Consider the following 27691-nt stretch of genomic DNA (forward strand, 5'->3'; position numbering starts at 1 on the left):
TATTGGTAACCATCTAGCATTATCAGAACTTTCAAAAAAAAAATATATAAAGTTTTCGTTTTCATGTGAATGTCAGCAAATCTCGGGGTTTTGTTTAATACACCAAACTTTCGTGTCAAAAAAAAAAAAAAAAAAAAATCCTTAAAACTTTCTTTGAAAAGTTTCAAAAAAAAAAAAATATATATATATATATATATATATATATTTTGTCCATATATTGATTACAATATTTTTTAGATAATTTTTTTTGTCCATGTATTTATGAACTTTGTGTTTTATCTTAAAGTCCTTTTAACTTAAACTTTTTAACTTATAAAGTGGACAATTAATATATATAACAACCTTAGTTATTTTTCATCAATAGAGATGAGTTTCAATAAGCTAATAGTAAGAATATTTCAGGAATATTTTCTATAATAATAAAGGCAGCAAAAAACCATTAAAAAAAAAAAAAGAGAGAGATCGAAAAAGGCTTTAAATAGACCGACCCATCAGGAACCATTGGCATTATAATAAAAATCATTAAGGTTGTGGGGTTGACAATGAAGCAAATAACAGATGAAAACTGCTAGGAATAATCAGAGTAATATTACTATAATTCCTTTATATATCCCCGTGGCGTTCCAGAGAAGAGAAGAGACAAGAAAAGAGGCAACCCCCCCTTGCTAATTTAAATTTACACACAACCATAGAGGAAGTGGGGGAAAATTTTAGGAGAAAGACCAAAGCACTTCAGTTCTAAGCACCCTCCCAGAGTTAGTTTCCACCAAAGCAGCAGCCGTCACCTTACAAAAACTTCCACATTCAGTCTCTTTTGCCAATGAACCAATGTAGTATTCATGGACCAATCTTTTAATGCAACCCACTTCTTCTTTTTGGTTTTGTCAGAGCCTCAAGAAACCGAAACATCCAGCGATCTAGCATTCCTGTCATTGTTTTTTATATATATCATTTTTTGAAGCTAAGAACTCAAATGACCCAGAATCATATGGTCTACTACTTTTGGTTAACATTCCAAAATCAACTACAAAGCGACATCAATAATTTCTCGAACCTGTCACCGCAAAGGTGCCTCCTAACACAGCACACAGTCGAGTTATGAAGTGGAGAAAACTTCGTCTTTCTTCTTTGATGGTCACAGTGATTGGTGAAAGATCATATAAGAAGTAAACAGCTGCAAATCATTAAAAAAGATGGTAAGTTCCAACCTGGCCTTTTAAGGAGTCTTAGTCTCTGTCTATATATACTTTTTCTATAGCCTATTCCTCATATGGTAAAGAAGCATACCGTTCCTGATAGTAAAATAATATATATCATAAAAGAGAGACCAAAGGGAATTAGGGAAGAATACCAAACTGCATTAACCAACCTGGCCATGCTCTTTCAGAGTTGGTCATAGGCGAGAAATATTCAGTGACTGAAAACTGATTGGTAGGCAACACATCTTTTGAGATATATCTATATTCAGTTGGAACAATCTGCAATGAAACATGTAACATGGTTAAATCCAGTATCCACTTGTTTATCGTAAACCGATAATAGCTAATGAGAGAGGAAGTAGACGATACGAGAAAAAAACAATTCCTAATTGGAACAAAGGCCAGCCAGCCAGCCAGATTCACGTCCAGTACAAGGATCCTATATTTTCAAAACATAAGTTTACCATCTAATTTCTCTCAGATGTCATTTAGTTCGATTTCCTGATTTTACAAATCAGTTCAGACTGCAATACAAGCACACGGGTAATAACATATTTTGCTTACCATGGAAAATAGATTTCCGTTTCCCTTAACATGAGAGGGAGAGGGAGAGGGAGAGGGAGAGGGAGAGAGTTAAGGGGCGGGGAGAGAGCCCCTCACCTCCAATTTCGGAATGTGTAGTAATATATATTAAATCATCATGCAAACTATGAAATAAAAAATTATGCACATGTATCTTAAGGCGGAACATGGATTTCTACCTTTATATAATATTTAAAGGTCCCACTTGTGTCATGTAAAATTCGAACTGTACCATCAAGAGGGTTGTGAATTCCAGGGTATTTTGGACCGAAAGACAAATCGTGAATCATGTGACTGACATTCACATGTTTAGACCCATCAAAAATCTGCAAAAACAGCAGAGAAAAATCAAACAAACCACTGGAAGGAACAAGCTTCACAGAAAGACATACGAGAAAGAGGAAGAAATAAAAGGAAACCCATCATGAATTAGAATAAGACTCCCAAAGTAGTGTCAATTTCTACGGCATGAACCATGTCAATAAATATTGGAGGGAGATCATTATCAGGGCAAAGAAAAGACACCAAACAAATGAATTACAGTGAACTAACCAATTGGGCCACAAAAATGTTCAAGCCATGAACTGAAATGTGGAAGTTCCCAGCAACCCTCTGAACATCTAGAACCCCATAAACCTGCAAAAGAGATTGCATTGGTCTTTTATCTACGAACCAGCAGGTAAATAATCTTACATGAAGTTCCCATATGAACTACCCGACAGCCTTCTCCTTCTGCTATTGCTTGCTTAACCTTTTTTACCAAAGCTTCAGCAGCTTGATCAAAGCCATGTATATGAGGATGATCTTTCTCCTTATCATGATCTGACAAAAAGTTATTTGAAGTTAACTCTATTTTGATACAAAGAGTAAAGTAAATGGACCCCATTCTATAACCACCTAATTCACAATTCAATTATACAACAGCTTAAGGCTTTTTACGAGGCCAGAACTAGACATCTGATAAGAGCTGGAGTTTGTTCATCAACAAGGGTACAGTGGCAAGGGAAGAATTAGAGAGCTTCCCCTTCTCTCCCAATACAGTCAACCACAAATGTCAAAACAAAAAGAAACCCTACCAGCCCTTGCTAACAAACTATATATACACCCATTCACACAAACATCCTCCCAGGCCCACTCCTAACCAACTTTCACCCAAATTATGGCCCACCCTCTCTCCTCACGTGTCTTCTTTTGTATACATATTTAATAAGAGGTTTATCACTACTCGAGCCCCAAAGAACCACCTTGTCCTCAAGGTGGAAATCTGGAAATTGAGATGCAATGTGAGTAGCATCCTCCCATGTAGCCTCGGTGACATCAGCTCCCGCCCAACAAATTAACACTTCAAGATGGAAGCATCTTTGGTCGACTGCCGAAACCCAACACTTCAGAAGGCTAGACTTGAATCAATAAATAGTGTGCCACACAACCTTTCACAATTGAGAAATATGAAATACTGAGTGTACCCTTTACTCCTGCAGGCAGAGATAAATTATAAGCCACCGAATCCACTCCCTACTATTCAAAATGGTCCAACATACCTACCTTGGGGCTAGTTTTACATTGATAGGCTTTATCAAAGTTCCTTGTCTAATACAGATTCATAACTTCAAATACACCCAATCTCTAACCTCAAACGCAGCCTCCCTTTGCTTACCATTTGCCACAGTAGTCATGTGTTGTTGACTAGACTTCTTTAGGACATATAACTCAACAAGGAACCCCTGTTTCTTTTATTTCCACGATTTCAACAAGGATTTCAACAAGGATTTCAATGTTACTTGGCAATGCACCAATGTGGGATCGCCTTTGAGAAGGATGTTATAGATTTACCTGGCGTGAATAGCTGACTCCAGATTTTGCTGATTCGTTGAGATATCCCCCAAAGTAATGAGCCACTGTGTGCACAAAAAAAAAGGCACTTACTAAAAGCATTCGGCAAAAAAAACTTGCACTATCATTACTTCCCCCCATCGTTAACACAACCGGCTTGCAGGTCTCTATTCCATGCATGGAAGCTCAGATTCCAAGCATCAGACTATAACCCTCTGTTTCACTCATGGGCAATTTCAATTCCTCCACCAAGGATGAGGAAATAAAATCGTGTTGCTTCACTGTCAAGTCAATACCACCACATCTTTAGACCCTATAGTTCCCTAAACCTTCTGTGTTCTTTATGATCCTAACCTCATTTAAATGGTGGTGTTTTGGATTTTCCTATCCCTTCCCATTTAAACCCGACACCTAGGCAGCTAGGGTTAACAAAAATTGTATGTGCTGTACAACCAGCCCCATATGTACTCGGCTTCACATTAACAGCTGGGCTTGGGCTTCCACACTTTGGATTCAAGGAAACTCTCCTCTTCCTGATGAAACAGTTTATCATCAATTTTCTAGGTCATCTCCATTTGGAATGTCAGCCCAGCCCAATCTGCATCTCTACTTCGATATCCTTGTGCAAGTCATCAATGAATTTCCCCTCATGGCATCGTCATCCAACGAGGCCAACGATGTTGAACACTCCTCAAATTTCTCACGATATTCCTTCATGATAATTTTCCTGTTTCAAAGCGAAAAAACATTTGAGCAATGTATCTTGTTTGTAAGCAAGAATTATCGTAAAATTAATTGTCAGAATTCCACCCAACTTTTGATCCGACGCTGTCGTTCTGCACAATTGTGCCAATGCAATGCCACTCCATCCAAGCACAACAACGTTGCATCCAATTTCTCCAACTCCGACAATCGATTAACAAAATATGCTCAACTTGATGAAGCCAACCATAGGGATTTGCACCTTCAAAAACTAGAATGTCAAGCTTCCTCAATCGCATATCAAACAGGGGTGTCAATGCCTTAACCAAGTTTGTTTCTCCACTATTTCCCCCTAAATCAACTGTTAATGTCATTAGCTCCTTTATTTTTTTTCCCAGCCATTTGCCGCTGGAGGCAATAACTGCTTCTGTTAACTTCAATCCTTCCAACTGACTTGATACCTCGTGCATCCCTTCTTGATAGCCTTAGCCACATTGCTCACCACCGCTCACTCAATGTCCACTTTCATTGTCTCTAGAACCAAACTAGTCTCCTTCTCTACATCCTGAAACTGTCATCCTTCTGATCCATCCTCACTTCCATTCACGTAGCCATTCCCAGTCATGAACCTGATCTAATACCATTATTGATAAGAGCTAGAATTTGTTTTATCAAGAAGGGTCTAGTGCCAAGGGAAGAATTAGAAAGGTCCTCTTCTCTCCCAATACCATCTTCACAATTGTCAAGCAAAAAAGATAACCTACCAGCCTTTGCTAACAAACTATATACAAAGCCATTCAGAAAAAAAAATTCTCCTGAGCCCACTACTAATCAAATTTCATCCCAATTATTCCCCACCCTCACACCTTACGTGCCTTGTCTTGTGTACATATTTAATAGGAGGTCTATCAACATCTCATGAAATAGTGGAGCTTAGCATCATAAGTATACATCTATCTGAAGGGAAAAGTCACATGTTCACAACATTGAGCTCACATGTTAGAAGTATTATATTCAAAATGGGGAATATGTGAATAAGAAAATAAATGTTATAAAAATTTCATTAAGTCAATTACTGGTTCGTTGCTATTTTAAAGAGAGAATCAATGAGACAAGATATCTTAGTAAAATCAAATGTACTCGAGAAAAGCATAAGGTTATCTTTATTTACTAAGGCTAACAAAAGGTGATGATATATAGCTAGACGTACCCAAAGCAATCACCTAAGTAGGAGTGCATGACATAAATAATTGTTGCACACCAAGCTTACCTTGTCTATGATACCTCTTGGGCTTGCATAGAAAACACGTGTCTTGAAGTTCAACTAAGTTCAAAATTGAGCAAAATTGTTTCAACAAAGAGGTCGTTGGATCCATGCCCAATGTTTCAACAAAGATTGGGTACACTGATTGACCTATTTGATTCAACAAAGAGGTCATGGGAACGATGTCCCATTGATTGGATCCCTTTTCAAGTTTAAGGCTAAGATTACAAAAGTTTGAATTGCAATTTGATGAAAATGAAAACTTTTGGATACAAATAGACAAGTTCAAATGTAAAAAATGATTTTTTTTTCCTATAATAAAGTTTCCCAGAAAAAATATAAGAAAATAATGAATTTTAGAGATAAATTATTGTGTAGACAATGGAAAAAAGGCAGTACCATGCTTGTGATCAGCGTGTTCCTTCTCCACAAGGTCAGACAGATATTCAGTGCCGATGATATGGCCATTGCTGTTAAGACGAAGCTGCAGAAAGCCAGAAACTCTGAACTGATCAGCATGCATATAGATTAGGCAATTAAATTTGCAAATTATGGTAGTAAGTGCAGTGCATAGCAAAAAATATCTGCTGGTAAGCATATACGGATATGAACATATGAATGTGAAATGTAATAATCCTAATTTGGGTTGCACAAGTTTAATTAAGATAAAGTGCCATACTCGGAAATATAAATCTATAAGTTTAAAGGCTAAAATGGTTAGATATATCTTGTAAATGTTATGATCTGGGGAAACCAACTCTGAAGTTTCTTTTCTTTTCTTCTTTTTCAGGAAAAGGAAACAACTTTTCATGCCTTCCATGAAAATGTGCCACATTCTTTGGCCAATGAAGCAAAATAGATGCTCTCTCTCTTCCCCTAAATCATTTCTAATTATGGTAAAAGATTCTACGAAGTATTTCCATAGTAGGATATGAAACAAACCTTTTTCTTTTTTGAAAATAAGAAGTTTAGTATGAGGACTTCGAGTAGTGAGGTAAAGATAAAGGCAGAGGAAAAGAAGAGAACTTCTCCCTCAGATTGAAATGGAAGCTGCAGGATTGGGTGTACATTGTGATTGAGAATGTCCTAAGAACCAGATATTCTACCGGAAATGCAAGAAGATGGATGTAGGACAATAAGAAAGCTCGCTTCAACAAAAATAAACAGAACATTGTGATAGACCCAGTGTTCTCAAGGCAACCCCAGGCGCCTGTCTATGGTGAGAGGCGAGGCAACCAGGGGTCATTGCGCCATGAAGGCAGCCAAGGCGAGCTCCATCACCAAGCGCTAGCCTGGCAGCGCCTTTGGTCCCCTTTCTGCAGCTTCACCATGCATGAAGGGGAACGCCTAGTATTCAGCATTTTTTTTTTTAGAGTTTTCTGGGTTAAAGAATCAAAGAAGATGAAGAAGAATTCATCATTAGTATTAATCTTAGATTTTCTTGGGTTCAAGAATCAAAGATGATGAAGAAGAAAAATTGAAGATGAAGAAGAATAACCAAAGTTGAAGAGAAAAGAGAGAAGAAAATTCGAAGAACCTGTCTGTGTTCAAGCTTCAACCTCACATGCCTACCACTCTTTTTAGAATTTTCATGCATCACTCACGAAGTACTAGAGTTGAGCAAGTAATAGCACTCACATTCATGCTTAGTTGCCATGTGGCAGTATTAATAATTCTAATTCTTAGCTTGTACTTTATTTACTTCAAATATTTTTTGTTCAATTTCAGTTCATTAATGTGTTATGTAATCTTGTATTTAACAACTATTTCTTAACATGTATCTAAATGCTTATTTCTTTATTTTTTTTCAATTATTTAAATAACTAGGGAATTGTTTTACCAATACTATATAATACTTCTTTGTTATTTAATTAGGTGTCCTTGCTTCATCCATGCCTTGTCGCCTCTCTGTCTTGAGGCAATTATAAAACCTGCTGCCTTAAAGTGTGCTTTGCGCTTTGAAAATGCTAAATAGACCCAAGTCACTAAAGTGTATAAACAAAAGAAAGGAAGGAAGGAGGGACTGAGTGATGTAAATATTTGAGTTTTGAGGATTGTTTTGAGCGGGAGTGTGTGCCATAGTTTTGTAGCGACCATGGGTCAATACTTTTTGGTGTGAGTTTGTTAAGGTATTACTTAAGGCTACTTTGGAAAGAGAGCGGGTATCTTTTTACATTTAGTTGGATTCTAGCTCTTGATGAATGTTGTTGCTCCAATGATTAGTAGATGGTTGATTGGCAAGAATGTTAGTTTTTCATCGCTCCTTTCCTCATGGGATAAAAAAGAAAAGATTTGATATCGTTGGCAGAAGGCTTTCACTTCAGGAGAAACGTGGCAATGCCATGAGAAGCTGTCTTTTTGAAGAAAAAGGAAGGGTGAACTCTCAATCTAATCCCTTACAACCTGGAGACGTGGATTCATAGGCTAACGCTTACAAGCTGTCTTTTAGCACCTAGATGTCTGCTCTAGCAGAATTTTTTAGAAGCTATGACAATAATTCAATCGTACCTCCATCTCTAACTCTGATTCTAAGCTCATTCCCTCATCCAAGTAAAAGAAGTCACTCATTTGGCTGCCAAGAATGATATAATTACTTGCATATAGTTATGGGCGAGAACTAAAATGTTATGGACTAAGGTCAGGAAAGCAGGTGCGAGGGGCATATGGTCGGAGGAATCACCATCTTATTAAGGAAAAAAAAGTAAATCAAGGAAAGATTGGAACTTAATATGAAGTAGCTTCTTGATGTGTGCTTCCAAAACAGAGAACCGACAACTCTTTTGATGTAATTAATCTCGCTCAGGTGCTTTCTTGTAGAATTCCTAAAGGATGTTTCTTAACATTAGATTCATAGGCTAACGCTTCAGATAGCGATAACTTTTAAATAACGGAGATTACCTACAAAACTATGATATTTTTATTAAATACATACCTATTTTGTATTTTCCTTCCATAGAATGCATTTATAAACAGAAAACATTCATAAAATTAGAATTAATCTCATGTGCACGCTCAACAAATTTCAATATACGTGAATCATAAAATGATTCACACATAAGATATGATATGCAACAATAACAAGAAATCAAATAAATCTAGATGTTTCTAGGCTGATAGATAACAATTTCCTTTGAAACAATCGTTTAATTGATGTTTCCATGAGGCATACTCGTCTACAACATTTGATGATGCAGAAATATTTGATATTGCCTCCACAATGATTGAATGAGAAATTATCTTACTTTCCATATATTTGTGTCAAGATCCACTTCATGCTTGCCCGACATATCGATTGCATCTACACTTAACACTGAAACAATAGAGAAAAACTGAGCATTTGCAAATTTCACTCCTAAGCAACTGTAAAGATATTATTATAAGCAAAGCAATATTGTGAAACCAATAGCAAATGAAAAGACAGTTAAATACCAACCGTCACAAGGTAAAGAAGGAAAAGTCATGTTTATGTGAATGGGAAGAGTTTCTCCACGTTTCAAGTCTACCGACATCTGTCATAAGCACAATGTTAAACTATCAAAAACATGCCCACCTTTAAACAGTTTTAAGAATAGGAAAAGAAAAGCTAAAGATACAATGTTAAAATCAAACTACTGGTTCAATACTTTCAGATATAACAAGATGAAGTATTTGGTTGCATATCATTAAATTGGTTGGACACGTGGATAATTAGAATTAATATTTTATTTGCTCAAAGATACTCTAAATTCAAAACTTTATTACTGGTCCTCAGTACTTCGCCCAAGAAAATTACAACTCCAAGTGCCTTTAGGATATATGTTACATCCAAGCCACAGCTTGGAGTCCAGGCAGAAGGCAATGCATGAGCCAGCAAGGTTAGGCAAGGTCTTACACCCTAACCGCACAACATGCACTGGCATTCCTCGGTTGAACTAGGCAGCAACGCGTAAAAGCACTGTATGGCAGACATGGGAAGGCAAAGCCTCCACAGTGCACATAGATTCGCACATTCAGGATGCTTAGAGGAGCTGGTGGTAAATGAGTGCACAACTGCTGAGCAAGACAGTCATGCATAGGCAGCACATGACCTAGCATTTAACATACGCATCATAGCAGATGGCAAGACATAAGAGAGGACCTTGAAGCTATGCCAGGGAGAAGTATGGGTGTACATGGAGTATGCATTGAAACTAAACATTCCTACATATGTGTTAATAAAGGCTGACAGTTTAGTTCCATAATAGGTGTGCATTTTTTTGCAATCTAGGTGAAGTTTGTATGACCTGAGCACATATGACAGGAACGTGATCTTGTCACCTCAAGCTCAGGGTGGACTTGGCATTGGCAAACTAATTAGAGATAAGAGGCCATGTTAACAAAATGGATCAGCTGGCTCTATTACGATGATGATTCTCTTTCAAGGGTGTTTACTTTGAGAATGTATACATGGATTACACATGGTCTGAAAAAAAGAACAAGTGCAGTAGCTCAAGAAGTCCAAAGAAGTTTGGGGACCTCTTCAACATATATATTGAGATGATTAGAAAACAAATGAATAAGAGGTAGTCTAGATCAATGATAGGAAAGCTAAGTGATGTGAAAAAAAAAAACTCATGAGGCATCAATTTTCTTTACCTAATAGGAGAAATGCATAGAAATATGTTGAGTAGAATTACTAACATCCACAAGGGAGTGATTACAATGTGAGGGCTGCGTGGTCACTTCAATGCCAGATAAAAAGTAGATCTATTGGAGGAAGGGATTTTAGATGGAAATATGTGAATAGGGAGGTAGTGGTACCAAAGCTCCCTCTTGCACATGCTGAAGTACAACAAAATGAAAATTAGTATGAAGACGGTTCAATCACAACTGTGTTCCATCCATGGAGAGAGAGATACGGTGACTCTACTAGAAGGGATGAGCCCAAAACTCCAAATTTCTTACAAAACTATTTTCCCAAAGAGCATTGAAGAAGTTTTCTATGAAACATTTCAAGTCATTGTTACTAATCCCATTGCAAGTTGACATAAAAAGAAAAGAATTTCCTCTTTCTAAGACAATACCATTTATATCAACTAATGAGAAGGTTGGAGGAAACTGAGAGGACGCAATCCTTCGTCACATAATTGAAACTAACCCTTCTGTCGAAAATAATTTTTTCCTTACTAACAACCAGAATGCTTATACAGCAATAAAATTTAGGAAGCTATGTTTCAAGGTTTTAGATGCTTAAGGGTATTTTATTGAGCCTACCAAGAGTTAATATTTTCTACCTGCTATGTGATCCTGTACTATGTAGGAGAGTTAAAGTATTATTGATTAGTGCTGTCAAAGCAATTATGAGGCATATGGATAGAGAGGAATCTGTGCATACTCAAAGGCAAACAAGTTAAAAGGGAGAGAAAAGATTAGGATTTTCTAAACAGTATACGGCTTCTCGGTATGTTCTTCTAAGGAATTTACCAAGTATTATTTTAACATAATCAAATCTTCAGTGGAAGGATAAGTCATTGTATAGGCTCACGGCATACCTTAATTAAAAGTTACAGCTATTGCCCAAAACACGTCAAAGTGTTTAATCTCTCATCATAGCTTTAAACATAATTGAATCATATCCACGTGTTTTATCAATATTCCTTAGGTTTTCCATTGTTGGGGCGATTCCTTCTGATACTTTTAAAGGGAAAGTTGCTGATCCTTTATTTCATTAAGTACTCTTGTATCTATCAAATAAATACAATATCCAAAGGAAAATGTTGGTACGGACAGCAAATAGAGAATGTAAACCTGATGAACCGTATATGTGGTGAGGTAATATCTCAATTCGTGAAAAAATAGTGTCGCCATTATGACCAATCCAATAACAGACACTGTTAACACAAACAAAAAAGTTATTAGGGGATCAAAACAGAACAACTGAGCATAATATATAGATATATATGTAAAAAAGAGCCAAGTAAGTAGAAGAAAGCTCCTCAAAGAGAACAATCAGGACGTTTCCAGGATAATATGACAATAAACAAAAGCAACACAACAACGGACGATATTAAGGAGATCACTTTTTCTTCCCCCACGCTTAACAAACACTTCGAATTTTCAACCATAATGACAATATGAAGTCATAAATTTATGAAAAACACATCGTAAAAGTAAGAATTCAAATAGAGAAGCGTGGCATCTTATATTACCTAGCGCCCCAGTTTGAGTTTTCTGCAACAAATGCTCTTCTGCTCGAGGAAACGCATCCAAGCTCTTAATCGTCTGCTTTAAACCCATTTTTACCTCCTATCATTGAAAAAAAACAACGCAAAAATATGTAAAAAATTATAAACAACAAACTCTGACAAACATCTTGAATATCTAAACACGGAAATTTCAACGTCTTAAATCAATGCCAAAACCAACCCTTGCGCACACAATTGAAAATTCAGAATTCGATTAGCAAAGCAAGAAGACTCAGAACTCGGAATACAGAAAATCCAGAACCTCAAAGATCCGTATCGATTACTCAAATTGGAGATCGAAATGTCACTTTCTCGGAAACCTTAATGGCGTGGATTCTAGAAATGAAATGAATCTCAAGCAGAGATCAACAGCAAGAACCAGAAATAAAAGAAAAATGTAGGAATCGAAGGCGTTGTACCGAATGAGGATGGATGAAGAATACGATCGTTAAGGTGAAATCCAATGTGAGGAATTTTGCGCGACGGAAAAAACCCGATGATTAGGCTTGGGCCTAAGATTTACTCAAATTACTCTGCCCAAAACAATTAACTAATATTACCTTTTTTTTTTTTTAAGAATTTTAAATTATTCTATATCATATAAATATAAATTCTTACTATAAAAATTAATTAAATAAATAAAAAGGAGTCTAAGTACACATTATTTGGGAAAAAGATCTGTTCTTACAGCTAATATGACATTTTCTTTTTTAAGAAAATAATTTAATATAAAACGTGTGCGCATATAACTCGACTATACACAATTGACAAATAGTCACGTTCCAATATAGTACATTTAGGGGCATTTTAGACATAGCGGATGTAGACGTGATTTTGATGAACGGTCATACACCACATATTGTCATGACATGAATAGTAAGACCTAACTACACCAAAAAGCAAGTAAAAGAGGCATAGAATTGACATACGACCATAGACAACATGCCTTGGACAAATGAGATCGAAACATCTGCCACACGCCCACAAACAACACGTCTTACACAAGTATAACCATGACGCCTGACATCTAGCCTCGCCTTGCCGTGCATTCCGACAATTACCATCATAACAACTCGCCACCAAAATACGCTAATTAAAAGAAATAAATTTTAGTTCCATTTACTCGTCCATCATCATAAGCGTGCACGATAGGTTCCAACTCTTTTGTAGGTGGAATAACTTTGAATCATAACATTGAATCATGTGAGGAATGTAAGAAAGAAAAATGTCAATAATTTGTATAGATCGTGCAATCTAACAAATTTTCAGCTTTCTCGAGTTCCCCGATCTTATATCTATCGATCAATTTGAGTTAGTTCTATCTTTTTAGAGATATGAAAAAAATTATATTATTTCATGCACTTTCAAATTAGTAAATTATACGAAATGAAGTACCATCAGGTCAGCCACGTTGAAGTATCGTTTTAGAGCAGAGCAGAGAGAAAAACGTAAACCGATAACGTGCAGGATATTCATTTGTTCGGGTTCTCGTTATGAAATATCCAAATTTTCAAACGAATTTTAAATCCATCTAAAGATATACGATGCTAATCAAACATAATGCACACACAGTATGACAATTACAATTTTTTTGGACTTTGTAAAGCGATTGTGTGACACTCACTCTCACAATTGAGTGAGTCAGCCAACTCGAAATATGGTTGCCCGTTGACATTGACAACATATATCCAAGTCTCTTTATGAAGAAGATTAGTCGAAAGTAATGTTAGAAAACAACGTTACAGACTAACAAATAAGGACAACAATCGTTAAAATAACATATAACTTCGGGTATAAATTTAGATTTTTTATAATTTATTAGGTTAATAAAGTCTAATGTGCATAATTTGGTCCTAATATGAGAAAATTTATCAATTAATTTTAGATAATTAAATAATTAAATAGGGTTAGACACGTAGGCATAGATAGTTGACGTGGGTTTCACACGCTCTCTAGAGTTTTTTTTTTAAAAAATAATTTATTTCTACTTTTTTGGCATATTACATTAATATAATTAAAAATTGATGAAATATAATTATATTTTAACTTATTAAAATATATACGTAAAGAGTTAAACACTCACGTCTTTCTTATCATGTTTGAATCTTGATATCACATAAGGAATTGAATATGAAAGAATGATCTCATGTCGTGAGGATGATCATTAGGTATATTACAGGTAAGATCTTATCCGAAAAGATCAACGCTACTCATAAAAGCCAATGCTGAAAGGTTGTCGGTTTCAATTCTAAGAACCCTAACATGGGATGTCAGCAGATATTGTCCGCTTTGACCCATTACGAACTGTTTCCAGTTTCACTGTTCAAACGCGTCTATTAGAAAGAATTTTCTACACCGTTATAAATAATGGTTTGCTCCTATTTCGTAAAATGAATTTAAAAGTATTAGTGGAAAAAAAATAATAATATATATAGCAAATTTGGATTGATCTAAACTATCAATAATGATATTATCTCAAGTCTTCTCAAAATGACACGTGTTAAATACTCAGTCGTCAATATAAATGTGCACGTGCCACGTGGGGCTCCAAGGATTTACTTAATTGCCGGTCAATCAAATGCAATAATCTATCCATCGAAAAGTCGACACCCGAGTTCTGGAATCTGCGCACAGTTTCACTATTGATTGATTCACGAGATTCGCCGGAGCCCCTAAAAAATGGCGGAGAAGTACGATTCCGATGATCGGAATGGCACCGTGCCGGTTGACGAACAAGAGAGAACCAGTCACAAGTCCAAAGGACTGCATAGTGAGGATCAGACAGTTTATGAAACCCTCCGCCGTCTGATCGCCGAGGTTTTCTCCCCCGATAAAGCTAAGGGTTCTTCATTGTTCCAGCGCGTTAAGGTCTCCATCACCGAGAATGGCCCTGCCGTTGAAAAGGCCTGCAGAAACATTGGTTGTGATGTTCTTTGCTGGACTCGCAGGGGCAGTCCTCTTAGAGCACTCCTTGTTATCTCCGTGAGTATTACTGATAATTCCAAAATTGGTGGTTGTCTGGACTTGTTTATTGTGTTTGAGATGCTTTCTGTTCAGTACTTAATGGTTAGATGGACTGTTGGAGATTTTGATTTTATCGCTTAAATGGTATTATCTCTGTTGTTTTTTGGTTCTTGTTTAATGGCAACGATTGATCTGGGCGGGATTTGTTGTTAGTAGGATTTTTTTTTTCTTAATAATGAATATTGTTTAACAATTCGATCAATGGCAAGTGCGGTGAGAGCTCGAGTGGTTGTGTTTTTGACGATCAGAGAAAATAATTTGCAGAGGTAATTTCCTCTTGTTTTGACCCGTTTGCCAATGTTTTCAGCCTTCTTTCTTTTTGTAAACTCATTTTCAGCCACCATCTTCTGCTGTTTGGTCTTCTGGAGGGAGTTGATTTCTTCTTCCATGGCCAAACGTTGCATTGGACCTGTAAGACTGTAGTGCTACTTAGGTGCTTCACTCATTCCCAATTGTTTTTGCCCTTGTTAATGGATGAGAACCTTTGAAGATGTAGCCCATTTTTCTATCCATTCCATAAACCATGGAGGGTTTTGACTATTGAATTGAGTGAAAATTCTTGACTTCGTTCAAGTATTTGCTATCCTTCAGACTTTTTCTTTTCTTGTTTCATCTTGAATAGACAATATGATCTTTTTGATGTCTAGTTTCTTGAGTTTTATTGTTTGGTTTCCCTGTTGTTGCTACCTATCAACTATGTAAAATTGGAGCGGTTTTGTCTGAGATTGTTTTGGGGCCGGGCTCCTTTGCCTACAGCTCTTAGGAGCTTTGATTTCGATAGGAGTGCTTGGTTCCAAAGATGGTGACAGGAAAAATGGAATTTTTTGTTCATGAGAGAATAATATATTTAACCCTTTTAGTGTAGGGGCATAGCCTAGAAGGATATACCTAATACCCCAAGGGTCAAGTTTACTTCTTCTAGGAGTGTGATTATTGAAAAGATTTAACCCTTTTGTTTTAGGGGTACTCTCATGGATGGAGAAGATACGTGAAAGATTTTAAAATTTCTAGATTCCGTATGGAGTTCTCTAAAGTTCTTTGTGATTTTGACTCATTTTTTATTTGTGCCAATTGTAAGAGTTGTTTATACCCTTTTGGCATTGTTATGGGTCGTTGATATCTCACCTCCCCATCTCTGAGGATTATGTTAATGAAAATTTTTCTATCTAAAAAAAATTATAAATGATGAGAAATTGATAGATATTTTACTAACAATGGAAAGAAAAAGTTCTGGCTCTTGAGGTTCGACTCAAGGAGGGTGCAACTGTTGGAAAGATATATATAACAAAAGTCGAGGGTACCAAATAGGTTTGATGCTGATGAATGATATGTACTGTAGTGTAGGTCCTCTGACTGCTTTTATCTGTTTTATATCTGTTGCAAGATTTTTGTTGTAATAGTCCTCTCTCTCTTTCAGACACAGACAAACTGAAGTCTTTTTATGTTCTCACCAGCTCCCTTCTTATTAGTAGTTACTTACATTTGGAATTGCTGCAGGTTGGGACAATTGCTCTTCTTGCATTGACGGGATTGCTCATCTTTCTGCTATTCTTTCTGGCAGCAACTTTCAACGCCGTTGTTATTTCTCTTCTTGTTTCCTTGGCTGCAGTTGGAGGCTTCTTGGCACTTTTCTTTGCTTGCATAACGGCTGTTTACATCGGAGCATTAACAGTTGCTTTGTTTGTTATATCCACTGCAACAATCTCAGCAATTGTAGCAGTGGTGATCGCCGCAGGTAGCAATGATATCTACTCTTATCTAAGCCATGTTTCTCTAAAACCTCTTAACCTGTTGATATGAATGTGTACATGTTGGTTTGACATGGTTCGGTCTCCTCTTAAGGAATAACGTGTTCATCAGTTTGCAGCTTTCTAGCTATATGCTTCTGCTTTCTCTTTCGTTGGGGTTCTCTACCACGAATTGAATTGTTTTCTGAATCATTTGTGTGCATTTAGCTTAATGGTATGGACGAAAATGTTAGGACCCACGAATCTCCACAATGGTATAATATTGTCCACTTTGAGTATAAGCCCTCGTGGCTTTTCTTTTGGTTTTCCCAAAAGGCATCATACCAATGGAGACAATATTCATTCTTTATAAACTCATGATCAACATTTAATTAGTCGATGTGGACTCCTTTCCCAACAATTCTCAACAATTCTCCCCTCGAACAAAGTACACCATAGAGTCTACCCTGATGCCTATGAAGCCCTCAAACAATCTCCCCTTAATCGAGGCTCGACTCCTTCTCTGGAGCCCTCGAACAAAGTACACGTTTTGTTCGACACTTGAGTCACTTTTGACTACACCTTCGAGGCTCAGAACTTCTTTGTTCGACATTTGAAAATTCTATTGATATGACTAAGTTAAGGGCATGACTCTGATACCATGACAGGAACCACGAATTGCCACAATGGTATGATATTGTCCACTTTGAGCATAAGCTCTGATGACTTTTCTTTTAGTTTCTTCAAAAGGCCTCATACCAATGGAGATAGTATTCCTTATTTATAAATCTATGATCAACCCTTTAATTAGCCGATGTGAGACTCCTCTCTCACCAATTCTCAACAGAAAATGACGTAAGCTACTGATTGAACTAGCGGATCAAGAGAAGTTTCGCTTTCATTTAGACAAAGCCATACACTAGTCAATGAATTCCCATTGATTTTGTTTGTCTTCATGAGAGTCGACCTTAGTGTCAATTGTGCACTATTGGAATCTCCGTACTTCAATTCTTTCTTTGCTCTAACATCTTGCATCTTCAAAATTCAGGTTGGATTGGGTTCTTCTGTGTGGTATGGCTAGCAATACGAAAAAGTTTTGGTATTGCTAAGCAGTCGATGAGCGCGGGCAGTTCAGTAATTTCAGCATTTTCTCATGCTAGACGTGCCCACAAAGATTAGGTAATGTTTTTAGATGAGTTAAATGAATGCTTTGAACTGGTGTATGTTATTGCTTCACACGTGTTTTCCCCTACTGAGAGTCACTTTTTGGAGCATCTGCTGCATATGTTGTGTTGACTTTGAAGTTGTTCTAGGTAGTGAAACCATAACATGTATTTGTAATGTAAATATTCTATTAAATGTGTTGAGTCGTACAATATAGTCCTACTATTTTATGGGTTCCTTTATTGGTGATGAAAGTATTTAGATTGAAGATAGAACTTCCGAGAATTGTCATAATCTAAGTAATATTTTGGCTTTAAGTTACTGCTATGTACTGTAATTGTGAAAATTTACAAGGATTTAAATTTGAAGTGTTCAATGAGAAGATGACTAATTGAATGAATTTTGATTTATGAAGTTCGAGGTTAGAAACATGAATTTTATGTTTGTATAGTGTGAATCATAAGTGTGTGTAATTTGTATTTCATTTGGAAGAGGTTAACCAGATGCAAAATATAAGTCTTACTTATAATTTAAGTAGTCAGTCAATATAAGCATAGTTCAACTAACATAAAACTACTATTTCTTTTTCCTCTCATTTTCACTTTTTCCCTTTGTCTCTCCTATCTCTCTCCTTTCTCGTTTTTTAAGTTCAAATCCTTTTGTCAATCAAATCCTTTTGTCAATCGATTGAGAGTTCCTTTCTCTTCCTTCCAATGGTAGACACTGAGTATTGTTGTGGTTGTGTGAGGATAGAGTTTATCAATGCTTATTCCTCAGATACTGTCATTGCTTCTTTTTTTCACGACTTGTAAGCTTTTAAAACTCCACGAGATATTTCTCTGTCAAAGAAAGGAGAGGAAAGGAAGAGAGCAAGGAGAAGGGAGCTACACCCAAAACCAAAAGAAAAAAAAAAGTTGAGTCAAAGTTCATTTTCTTACAATTTTAGGTCATCCGTACAAAAAAGAAAAAAAAAAAAAAAAACTTTCATGTTCGATAAGGTTTGTTATCTTGATACGTTCCAAAATCATGTATTGTAGATTATGTCTTAGCGGTTGATTTATGTTCACACATGTTAGCTAAAGGTTAAACGTTAATGAATTGATAGTTAGACTTTGAAATTTTATTTCCACATAATTAAATCTTAACAACGGAACAAAAATAGCTTGAATTGTTCTAAATGAACGTAATACCAGTTAAACATTAAACAACGCTTTTGCTTCAATAAGTCATCGACCGAAAAGTGCTAGAGAAAGGGTGAATCAATAATTATTATGAAGCATATTGCAAGATAAATGTAGGAAAAAGGATAAAAATGCATAATTAATAATAATAATAAAAAAATAAAAACCTAGGCTTGTGTATGGTCTTAAGAAGTCCAAAAAGGGTTGATTGAAGATTCATGATGACCAACTGATGTTTGGGACCCTATGTTGACTCAAAGGTGTTTCTACTTAAAATCAATCAAAAGTTGAATTTATAAGCCTTTTCAAAAAAAGTACTTAGTGAAAATTGTTTCATATTATAAACCTTAGGGAAGCCTCGACATTAATATAACGTTTCGTAAGTATTTTAAAATAATTTTTTAATTTGTTGAAATAGACTACCTATTTTATAAAATTTGTTTGCTTCGCTCTAAAGGCTTCGTTGTCCTAAAAGTCAAAGAAAAAAAAAAAAAAAACCACTTGAAATAGTGATAGATAGAATTTAGGCAGTATTCTACCCGAGATTTTGAGATTATTACCTCAATCAAGTAAATAGAATTTAATGAGACGGTACGCAAAGTATAATCAACAAAGTGAAATTGCCATTTACCAAAGTTTTAGAAAACGACTAGCCACCCATTTGTTTTATCCCAAGCTTAATAAATACCTATAAAAATGGAACGTAGCTATCATACCATTTGTTTTATCCCAAGCTTAACAAATACCTATAAAAATGGAACGTAGCTATCATAAACATGTTTTATGTCGTGGGGAGGTAGAAAGCCTACGGGTCGTGAAATAGGTTGGGAAGAAAGAGTCTGACCTACTCGAAGCGAGCCTTCCATAGATACAAGTAAAATTGGGCTATCGTCTTTAAGTTAGGTCGGAGTTCAAGAATTGGTTTATCAACCCGTGCACCATTGTAGCTAATGGGATACATATTCAACTTTCATTATACTCATATTTGTAATTGCTTTTAATGCAAGCAATTGGGAAAAGGAGTATGTCTCATTCACAAGTGTCAAAATTAAATGTGATCCCACCAAAGACACAAATAAAAGTGGCATTTATTACACAAAATTTTGCCAATCAATGAACAGTCCAATCAATGGATACTCATTGAAGGTGACTGGTGGATATTCAACTTCTATTTGAATGCTTTGAATATTAGCATACTACAATATTAATCCATTCAAAATTCCAAATTTGATTATAAATTATTGAATTTCCTACTGCCCTTACCAGACAACAACATTTCGTCGGTAAATTATCGTTCCCGAACCACATTCTAATAAGAAAGGTCCTGCTCTTCATATACTATTTGTAATACCACATGCTTAGAACTTGGACCGAGATTTGGGATCTAAATTTGACACTTGATGACCCCAACATTCTCCTGCATCCTCTACACGTTACATGTTTGTCTCAATGTTTTTCTAAGAGTGAAGACTGTCCCCATAAACTAACAAGAGTTCTTTTAGCATGTTTTGTGAATCCAACTTCATGCGGTCAACTTCTTCTTCCCTAACTTATTCGTGAATTTCTACTCTCTTTTTAATTTCCTGTTTTCTTCTTTCACTTTTCGTTGTCGTTCTAGTGTGAAGTAGCTTCGATTTGACCTCTAAATGTTTGATTTTCAATTTGATTTCAGTAGTATTCATAAATTTTCGCTAATTAAAAAAAAAAAAAACAAGAACTCGGATTGAGGTAAGTAGCTCTTTGGATTTTTTATTTAAGCCAAAGTTAAATGAAGCATGATTATGTGATATTTATACTTGTTACGTGTTTTAATTGATACTTTTAGTGTGTCGAGGCACGTTAAACAATAGAAAGTATGCAAGTAGCTATTTGAATCAGTCCATTGAAGCATTGCTTATGACATAAACATAATATAAATTGTTATTGAATTTATATCTAACGTATCATTGAATCACGAGTACAAGATGCATTTGGTGATTAATAGGCTGCAATTAGCTATTTGAAAATTTTCGCTCGAGTCACAGTTATAGAGTAGCATAAATATGGTTGTTTAACAACAAACACGTTTGATTGGTTTAGTATATTCTTACTTCACTTTTGCTAAGATTTATGAGCATATATACATGATGTCCTAAAAACCCTAGATTAGAATATGTTGTCGGTTATGTATCGCTGTCAACCTCACGGTTTTAAAACACATCTACTAAGGAGAGATTTTCACACCATATAAGAAATGTTTCATTTCTCTCTATACTATGTGAGATCTCACAATCCATCTCCTTTTGGGGCTAGCGTCTTCGCTGCCTTACTGCCTGGTGTCTGTCTCTGATACCATTTGTAACTGTCCAAGCTCACCGTTAACAAATATTGTTCATTTTAACCTGTTACGAATTGCCGTCAGCCTCATAGTTTTAAAACGTGTCTATTAGGGAAAACTTTTCACATTCATATAAGGAATACTCCGTTACTCTCTCGCACTGATATGAGATCTCACACATCAAACTTTAATCATACAAATATTGGCTCAAATTCATGCAACTTAGATAAGAAAGATTATGCAGTTTTCTTTAAAAAAAGAAGATGAATGTTGTTGGTGGGGTAAGAGCTGCAAAACATGTCCCACGTTCTTACACATTAATTAAGGATGATAGGTACATTAGCAAACTGCCAAATTGAGGCATTAATTTGGCTGGGGCAGTGTTTGAATTTGTTGACCACACACAACACTGACATCAGGCCCTTTCTGTTCTTTCTTCTACTCTCACTTTCCTTTGAAATATACTCTCACCCTAATCAATTCATTAATCCATGTCCACGGAGCGGAGTCGTTGTCACACTTTTAACCGTCTAAAATCTAAAAATTTTGATAAAAAGAAGTCAAATTTATGTAAGATCTCACATCGATTGTAGAGGATAAAAAAGACTTATAAACAGGTTGACTACTGTGAGATTTGGTCAACTCAGGTACAAGTCAACCTTATAGACCATAACCTCTCGTGAGTTCGACTAAATCGAGCCTTGGCCATCCCACATGTGGGTTGAACGAAATGGGCCTTTGCCAACACATGAGTGTCACCTATGGTTCAACTACTTGTCTTTGGTCTTCCCTTATTTTTAGGTCCCTAATCTATATTATTCTTGACTTGGCTCAAGTAGCTAGATTCACCCATGATAATTGTGGGCTCTTGAGGTTGCTCTAATCTCACATTGGTCAAGCTCCTTAATTGGTCTTCTGTCAAGGGCTCCTCTATGGCGAGACTTGCGGGGTTTTTCGTGTCTAACCATCCGCGCCAATACTCGAGATAGTTGTTAAGGATTTGCCCATGCCTAACAGGAAGATACTTGAATATGCACTTACGCCCTATGCACAGTTTTTGTGTCGTTTGTTTTTATAAATGTTGTCACATTCACATTTTCAACCGTTCCTTTCATCTTTTAGGTAATCCCTACATTTTCCTTTTTTTAATTTTCGAATGTTCATGTGACTTGAATAATGACATTTTTAGCCCTATACCTTGTTGGCTATGAATTAGGGACCGATTCGGTGACACAACACAATGGGTTTAGGAGGTAGCTCAGAACTATCTCGTTCTCATGTAACATCGACCCAAATTATACTAGATGAAAATAATAAAACTTATAACATTTTTTATTCAATTTGAATGCATATGTCGCTGGCTGGGGAAAGGGTCGACCAACCTCCTTCGAACAAGGGGTTTAGGAGGTAGCTCAAAACCACCTCGCTCGCGGGTTAATCATGCTTTACTTAGATTCTAATCATCCTCGATTAGAATCTATGGCTCAATCCGGTTTATTATGTGAAATTCCTTCATAAATCATATTTTTAATTCCTTACCCAAATTATGTGACACAGGAGGGACACATAAATGAATCGAGACCACATCTAAATGAGAGTAATCTTAAAAGTAGGACGACTAAGAAAGATTTAAAACAACTTCACTACTCATCCCAATAAGGAGTACTTTCCTTTTCAGTGGCTTAATCAAAAGAACTTCAAAGTTAAACATGCTCCACTTGGAACTCATGTTGAATTGTAAGGATAGTTACCTTTTCTTTGCCTTAGCTCGAGTAGTTAGCATTTTGATTATGTTCGTGTATTCGTGTGTCGACCTCGAGCTACAATAATTACAACAAATTAATATTATATGGGTTGCTAAATAATTTTAGATGAGGGACATGGAATAAAAGTAGTATCCTTTGGAATTCTCCCAAATTTATTACTCTCTTTGCCTTTCCCCTTTATTCCCTTCTTTATTTTCTTCTCTCTTCTCTCTCTTCTGCTCTATATCTGTGCATGTCTCTCAAGAACAACAAGAACACCCAGAACAACAACACCAATCAAACCCTAAATTCATATCTTCTCTTTGTTTTTGAATCATTGCTTCCTTTTTTTTTTTTGTTAAAAAAAAAAAAAACATGCCCAACATTCAAAGCTTTATAAATATTCAATCTTCATCATCTTCGTCATCTTCTTCTTCTTCTTCTTCTTCATTTCTCGATCTTGATCTTTCTCTTCAAATTTCTCCTCCTAATAATGGAGTTGGGGCTGTTCATAATCATAAATTCAATCAAATTACTAATGGGGTTTGGCTTTTCAATCATCATAATCATCATCATCATGCCTTCGCTTCGCCCCTGCCGTTTCTTCAGCACCAATTGGATCCGGGTCGGTCGCCGATGGCGAGAGGGCGGTGCACGAGGGCCCCGAGGATGCGGTGGACGAGTACCCTCCATGCTCAGTTTGTTCATGCTGTTGAGCTTCTTGGTGGCCATGAAAGTAACAATTTTGAAGCTTTATTTTCATTTACTTTTTTTAGATTGAATGTATCTAGAAGTTTGGTTGGTTTGTGTTGTTTTTCAGGAGCTACACCTAAATCTGTTCTAGAGCTTATGGATGTCAAGGATCTTACATTGGCTCACGTCAAAAGCCATTTACAGGTTTTTTTTCTTTCTTTTTTTAAATATTACGTTATAAATTCGATTATCGAGCGTGAATTTGATGAATCTACGAGATAATAGGGATGCTTTAGCTATTAAACTTTGCTCGAGTCTGTGTCATGAACAGTAGAACACGGTTCCACAACTAAATGAATGCATGTTCATAGGTCGGGTTGAGACATTTTTAGACTCAACCCAATTGTTCGAATCATAAATTTTTGGATTGGGTTGGTTCGAGCTATTCCGGTCATTTATTCAAATTTTTATTTTTAATAAGATTAAAACGTTACGTAATTAAAACCCATGAAAACCTACCAATCGGTTCTATTCTAAATTGAACCAAAATAAGTTAATCAACCAACTCAAATTATCCAGGTTCGGTTGGGTTTTTCGGGTCATCAAAAAAAAATTCGAATATAATAAAGTGGGAAAAAATACATTAAAATCATAATCATAATCAAACTTTCTAAATCATAATTATGATAATGCTTTAACATTTTGAATCCTTAATCTCTCTTTATTAACACCACTTTCTACATAATAATTATAATTATGCTTTTAACATTTTGAATCCTTAATCTCTTTAATTTCGAGCTTTAAAAATTAAGTTTTAAATTAATGAATTATCTTTCTTTATTGTTGCAGATGTTTCGTGCTCTTAAGACGACCACCGACAAGCCTGCAGCTTCTCCAGGTAATTCCTTTGCCCCTTTTCTTTTTATCAGCCTTATCTCTTTCTTTATTTTTATACCCTAAACCAACCTTCTTGCATTGCATTTACCCAACAAATGCCCTCTATTTTGCTGGACAAGCTCCTATGTTCTTGGACAAATTATACAAATTTGAGTTGATTATGTTCATATATTGCGTGTTTTATTTGAAGGTCGGTCCGAGGATAGCTCTGGTGTTCTAGACGATGAAATGTTATCGATCTCGATGTCGATGGGAAGTGAAACGGGAGATGGAAGCTTGCAACTTTTTTCGACTCGAAGGGATATGGGCTATTCTTCCTCAAATACTCTCGTTCTTTCTATGAATTCAACGAGGTAACTTTAATTATTACGCTTTAAAAAATATTTTTAATTTTTCAAAAGTTTTATTAATACGCTTTAATTTTTTTTTAAAAAAAGTCAAAAATACATTTAGTGTTAGTATATGGACAAATATATAGATAGACAGGAAAGACGTTGGATGATGAAAGTCCCACATCGGCTAATTTAGGGAATGGTCATGGGTTTATAATCTAAGAATACACTCTTCATTGGTATGAGGCCTTTTGGGAAGCCCAAAGCAAAGCCATGAGAGCTTATGCTCAAAGTGGACAATATCATACTATTGTGGAGAGTTGTGTTCGTCTAACATGGTGTCAAAGTCATGCCCTAAACTTAGCCGTGTCAATAGATTGACAAATCCTTAAATGTCGAACAAAGAACTCCAAAAGGAGTCGAGATTAAAATTTTTTATTAATATCGTTAAGGGTATTAATGATTTTTTTAAAGTTCAAAGTATTTTTAAACAAATTATTAACCGTTTTTATTTAAAATTAACGGTAAAGATATTTCTGTAACTTTTTTTTTTCGGTAAGTTTAAGGGTATTATTGAAACTATTTTTTAGACGAATTTTTATTAATTTAACGTAAACATACCTCCAAACCCTTATTCGAAAAGAGTAAGAACAAAAAAATATTTAAAAAAAAAAAAACGTAAATGGGTTGTGTTGATTAAAGGTGAAACAAAATCCAAAGACTGCTGTGTTCTGACAAACAAAGAAAAGCATAGATTTTTACGTCCAAAAGATCCAAAATTCAAAGATCTCTGTGTTGCTTTGGTTTCTGCATGGATGTTGCGAAGAACAAGAAGAACATGAAGAACATGATGAACACAAGAAGAAGCCTTTGCTTTCTTTTCCTTTTTCTTTGCCCTTCATCGCACATCCCTGCCTATCAAATTACCTAAAAGAATCAAAAAAGCAACTCAAATCTTCTTTCTTACACAAAAGATTGAGTTTTGAGTTTGAATTCCTTTTTAACTTTTTACTTTATTCCGATGTGTTTCGTTATCTAAACATTCAAATTGATAATAATTAAAAATCTTTTGATACGTAACTTAAGTTCATCCGATGAAGTAATTTCAAAGTGGGCAAACTATTGGGACTAAGCTTAGGGTTAGAGAATCGAATTTTTGTTTAGTCTAGCTAACCCAAAATTTGTCTCGTGTGACACAATTCATGGGTTTTGTTCACTCGATCATTGAATTAATCTATAATCACGTGTTATGTGTGCATTAAATTAATAGAGTTAATAATGATATGAGTCTATTAGGTATAATAATAATTAAAATTATTTGTTTTAACACTTTAAATTTCAAGAGTATTTTTTAAACAAAGTATCAGCAATTTAAAGATATTATTAAAACTTTTATCGAGATATATTTATTATGTTCGTGAGTTTTCAGCGTTAGAGACGGTCGGCCAACAAGGAGTTGCCATGACATGGATGGCGGCCAATCATCAACTTTAAAAGTTCCACCAAAATCCTCACAACAAAAGGTATAAATTCAAGCACAAATTTATATAATATTTTCTTTTTAATATACTTGATTAACCAATGAAATTTAATATTAAAAAAAAAAAAACAACAATTCTTCTAAGAGTAACTTAATTAATATTGATTTACGGGTTTGATTCAGTTCAGATGAGAAGTTGTTCGAGAGATTAATTGCATTTGGATTGTCTGAACCCTAATTTAGAGATGGTTTTAGGCAAATTTGATTGTCGTGTGCTCGAGAAGAAAGTCCGATTACTTATCTTTGTATTTTTTCCAATTATGTACTTAAATTTTGGAGACATTATTAATTCATATAAATGTTTAGAGTTTAGGGTTCGGGAAGGAGAGTGCATATCGATTTTGTATTATGGTGTTTAATGACTTGTTTGTGTAGTGGTTAAGATATCATTATTAACTATATAATTTGTATTTATTGTATTAATATTAATTCAATGTAGTTTAGTGAGTAAGACACTAATTACCATTTCAAATCTCAATTATTGAAATTAAGTTAGGAACAAAATAAGGTTTCTAGTCTCACCTTAATATTATAGCCTATTTCAAACACATTTTTTGAATTAGAACCTCTAGTATGTACGGTATATGTAACAATCAAGCCCACCACTAGCAGATATTGTCCGTTTTAGCCCATTACGTAGCCTCATAGTTTTAAAATGTGTATGCTAAGAAGAGATTTCCACACTCTTATAAGGAATGTTTCATTCTCATTTCCAACCGATGTGGGTTCTTACGGTTCATCCCCCAAGGGTAGCTCTAATACCATTTGTAATGGTCAAAACTCACCACTAGCAGATATTGTCCGTTTTGACCCATTACGTATTGTCGTCTGCCTCACAATTTTATAATGTGTCTGCTAAGGAGAGGTTTTTACACCCTTATAAGAAATGTTTTGTTCCCCTCTCCAACCAATATGAGATCTATAACATACATAGTTGAATATTAAATTTAATAATTATGAACCGATTTTCCTTTGGTTGAGGGTAAAATTCGAATCTTCGCCCTTGCATTTATTAAACTAAAAAAAAAATCTAAACGAGACTTCCAAACAATCAAACTAATGCACTTGATCGATGGATTATCTCTTTAAAATGAGTAAAAAAAAAAAAGAAAAAAATACTTCGTCTCAAATTATTTTTGTTACAAGTCGAAGAGAAGAGACGAGAAAATGTCATACCGGGATTTAAGAAAAAATTAAAAGGTTTGATACAACACCTCAAATTTTGAGTACTACCATCATAAATGACTTCTCAATTTGGATGATAGCATGGGCCACACTTGAACCTCTA

The 27691-nt window shown here is 35.5% G+C and overlaps 3 protein-coding genes across 7 annotated transcripts; 2 read left to right on the plus strand and 1 right to left on the minus strand.

Moving 5' to 3' along the window:
• Window positions 1–470: 470 nt before the first annotated feature.
• LOC111487375 (endoplasmic reticulum-Golgi intermediate compartment protein 3-like) lies at window positions 471–12307 on the minus strand. Of its 3 annotated transcripts, none has more exons than XM_023134754.1 (12): window positions 12203–12307; window positions 11748–11844; window positions 11347–11429; window positions 9014–9089; window positions 8823–8890; window positions 5980–6064; window positions 2497–2603; window positions 2334–2417; window positions 1961–2107; window positions 1370–1478; window positions 1055–1174; window positions 471–926 (listed from the first exon to the last, which is right to left on the minus strand). In XM_023134754.1, exons 2-12 carry the CDS (start codon window positions 11833–11835, stop codon window positions 853–855), a joined length of 1041 nt encoding a protein of 346 aa, XP_022990522.1. In that variant the 5' UTR covers window positions 11836–11844; window positions 12203–12307; the 3' UTR covers window positions 471–852. The 3 variants fall into 3 exon arrangements, with proteins under 3 accessions (XP_022990522.1, XP_022990521.1, XP_022990523.1); XM_023134753.1 differs by lacking the exon at window positions 12203–12307 and adding an exon at window positions 12046–12196; XM_023134755.1 differs by lacking the exon at window positions 12203–12307 and adding an exon at window positions 11965–12196.
• A 2055-nt stretch (window positions 12308–14362) lies between these two features.
• LOC111487608 lies at window positions 14363–18069 on the plus strand. The gene is made up of 3 exons (XM_023135069.1): window positions 14363–14765; window positions 16305–16542; window positions 17583–18069. Exons 1-3 carry the CDS (start codon window positions 14463–14465, stop codon window positions 17711–17713), a joined length of 672 nt encoding a protein of 223 aa, XP_022990837.1. The 5' UTR covers window positions 14363–14462; the 3' UTR covers window positions 17714–18069.
• Window positions 18070–23171: 5102 nt separating this feature from the next.
• On the plus strand, window positions 23172–26851 carry LOC111487408 (transcription repressor KAN1-like). 3 transcript variants are annotated; one of them, XM_023134799.1, is made up of 6 exons: window positions 23172–23677; window positions 23762–23838; window positions 24484–24532; window positions 24722–24884; window positions 26293–26386; window positions 26527–26851. In XM_023134799.1, exons 1-6 carry the CDS (start codon window positions 23317–23319, stop codon window positions 26533–26535), a joined length of 753 nt encoding a protein of 250 aa, XP_022990567.1. In that variant the 5' UTR covers window positions 23172–23316; the 3' UTR covers window positions 26536–26851. The 3 variants fall into 3 exon arrangements, with proteins under 3 accessions (XP_022990567.1, XP_022990566.1, XP_022990568.1); XM_023134798.1 differs by having other exon boundaries at window positions 26532–26851; XM_023134800.1 differs by lacking the exons at window positions 26293–26386; window positions 26527–26851 and adding an exon at window positions 25566–26071.
• The last annotated feature ends 840 nt before the right edge of the window (window positions 26852–27691 follow it).

Source organism: Cucurbita maxima, unplaced genomic scaffold, assembly GCF_002738345.1.
Source record: "Cucurbita maxima cultivar Rimu unplaced genomic scaffold, Cmax_1.0 Cma_Scf00012, whole genome shotgun sequence".
Lineage (NCBI taxonomy): Eukaryota > Viridiplantae > Streptophyta > Magnoliopsida > Cucurbitales > Cucurbitaceae > Cucurbita > Cucurbita maxima.

Excerpts from the sequence above, each read along its gene's own strand:
- LOC111487375 (XM_023134754.1), bottom strand. The coding sequence starts at position 11,835 with ATGGGTTTAAAGCAGACGATTAAGAGCTTGGATGCGTTTCCTCGAGCA. Across the intron at positions 2,418-2,496 it reads CAGAAGGAGAAGGCTGTCGG|GTTTATGGGGTTCTAGATGT; the intron begins GTAGTTCATATG and ends TCTCTTTTGCAG. Across the intron at positions 2,108-2,333 it reads ACATTTTTGTGGCCCAATTG|ATTTTTGATGGGTCTAAACA; the intron begins GTTAGTTCACTG and ends CTGTTTTTGCAG.
- LOC111487608 (XM_023135069.1), top strand. The coding sequence starts at position 14,463 with ATGGCGGAGAAGTACGATTCCGATGATCGGAATGGCACCGTGCCGGTT. Across the intron at positions 14,766-16,304 it reads GAGCACTCCTTGTTATCTCC|GTTGGGACAATTGCTCTTCT; the intron begins GTGAGTATTACT and ends GAATTGCTGCAG. Across the intron at positions 16,543-17,582 it reads AGCAGTGGTGATCGCCGCAG|GTTGGATTGGGTTCTTCTGT; the intron begins GTAGCAATGATA and ends TTCAAAATTCAG.
- LOC111487408 (XM_023134798.1), top strand. The coding sequence starts at position 23,317 with ATGCCCAACATTCAAAGCTTTATAAATATTCAATCTTCATCATCTTCG. Across the intron at positions 23,839-24,483 it reads ACGTCAAAAGCCATTTACAG|ATGTTTCGTGCTCTTAAGAC; the intron begins GTTTTTTTTCTT and ends TTATTGTTGCAG. Across the intron at positions 24,533-24,721 it reads CAAGCCTGCAGCTTCTCCAG|GTCGGTCCGAGGATAGCTCT; the intron begins GTAATTCCTTTG and ends TTTTATTTGAAG.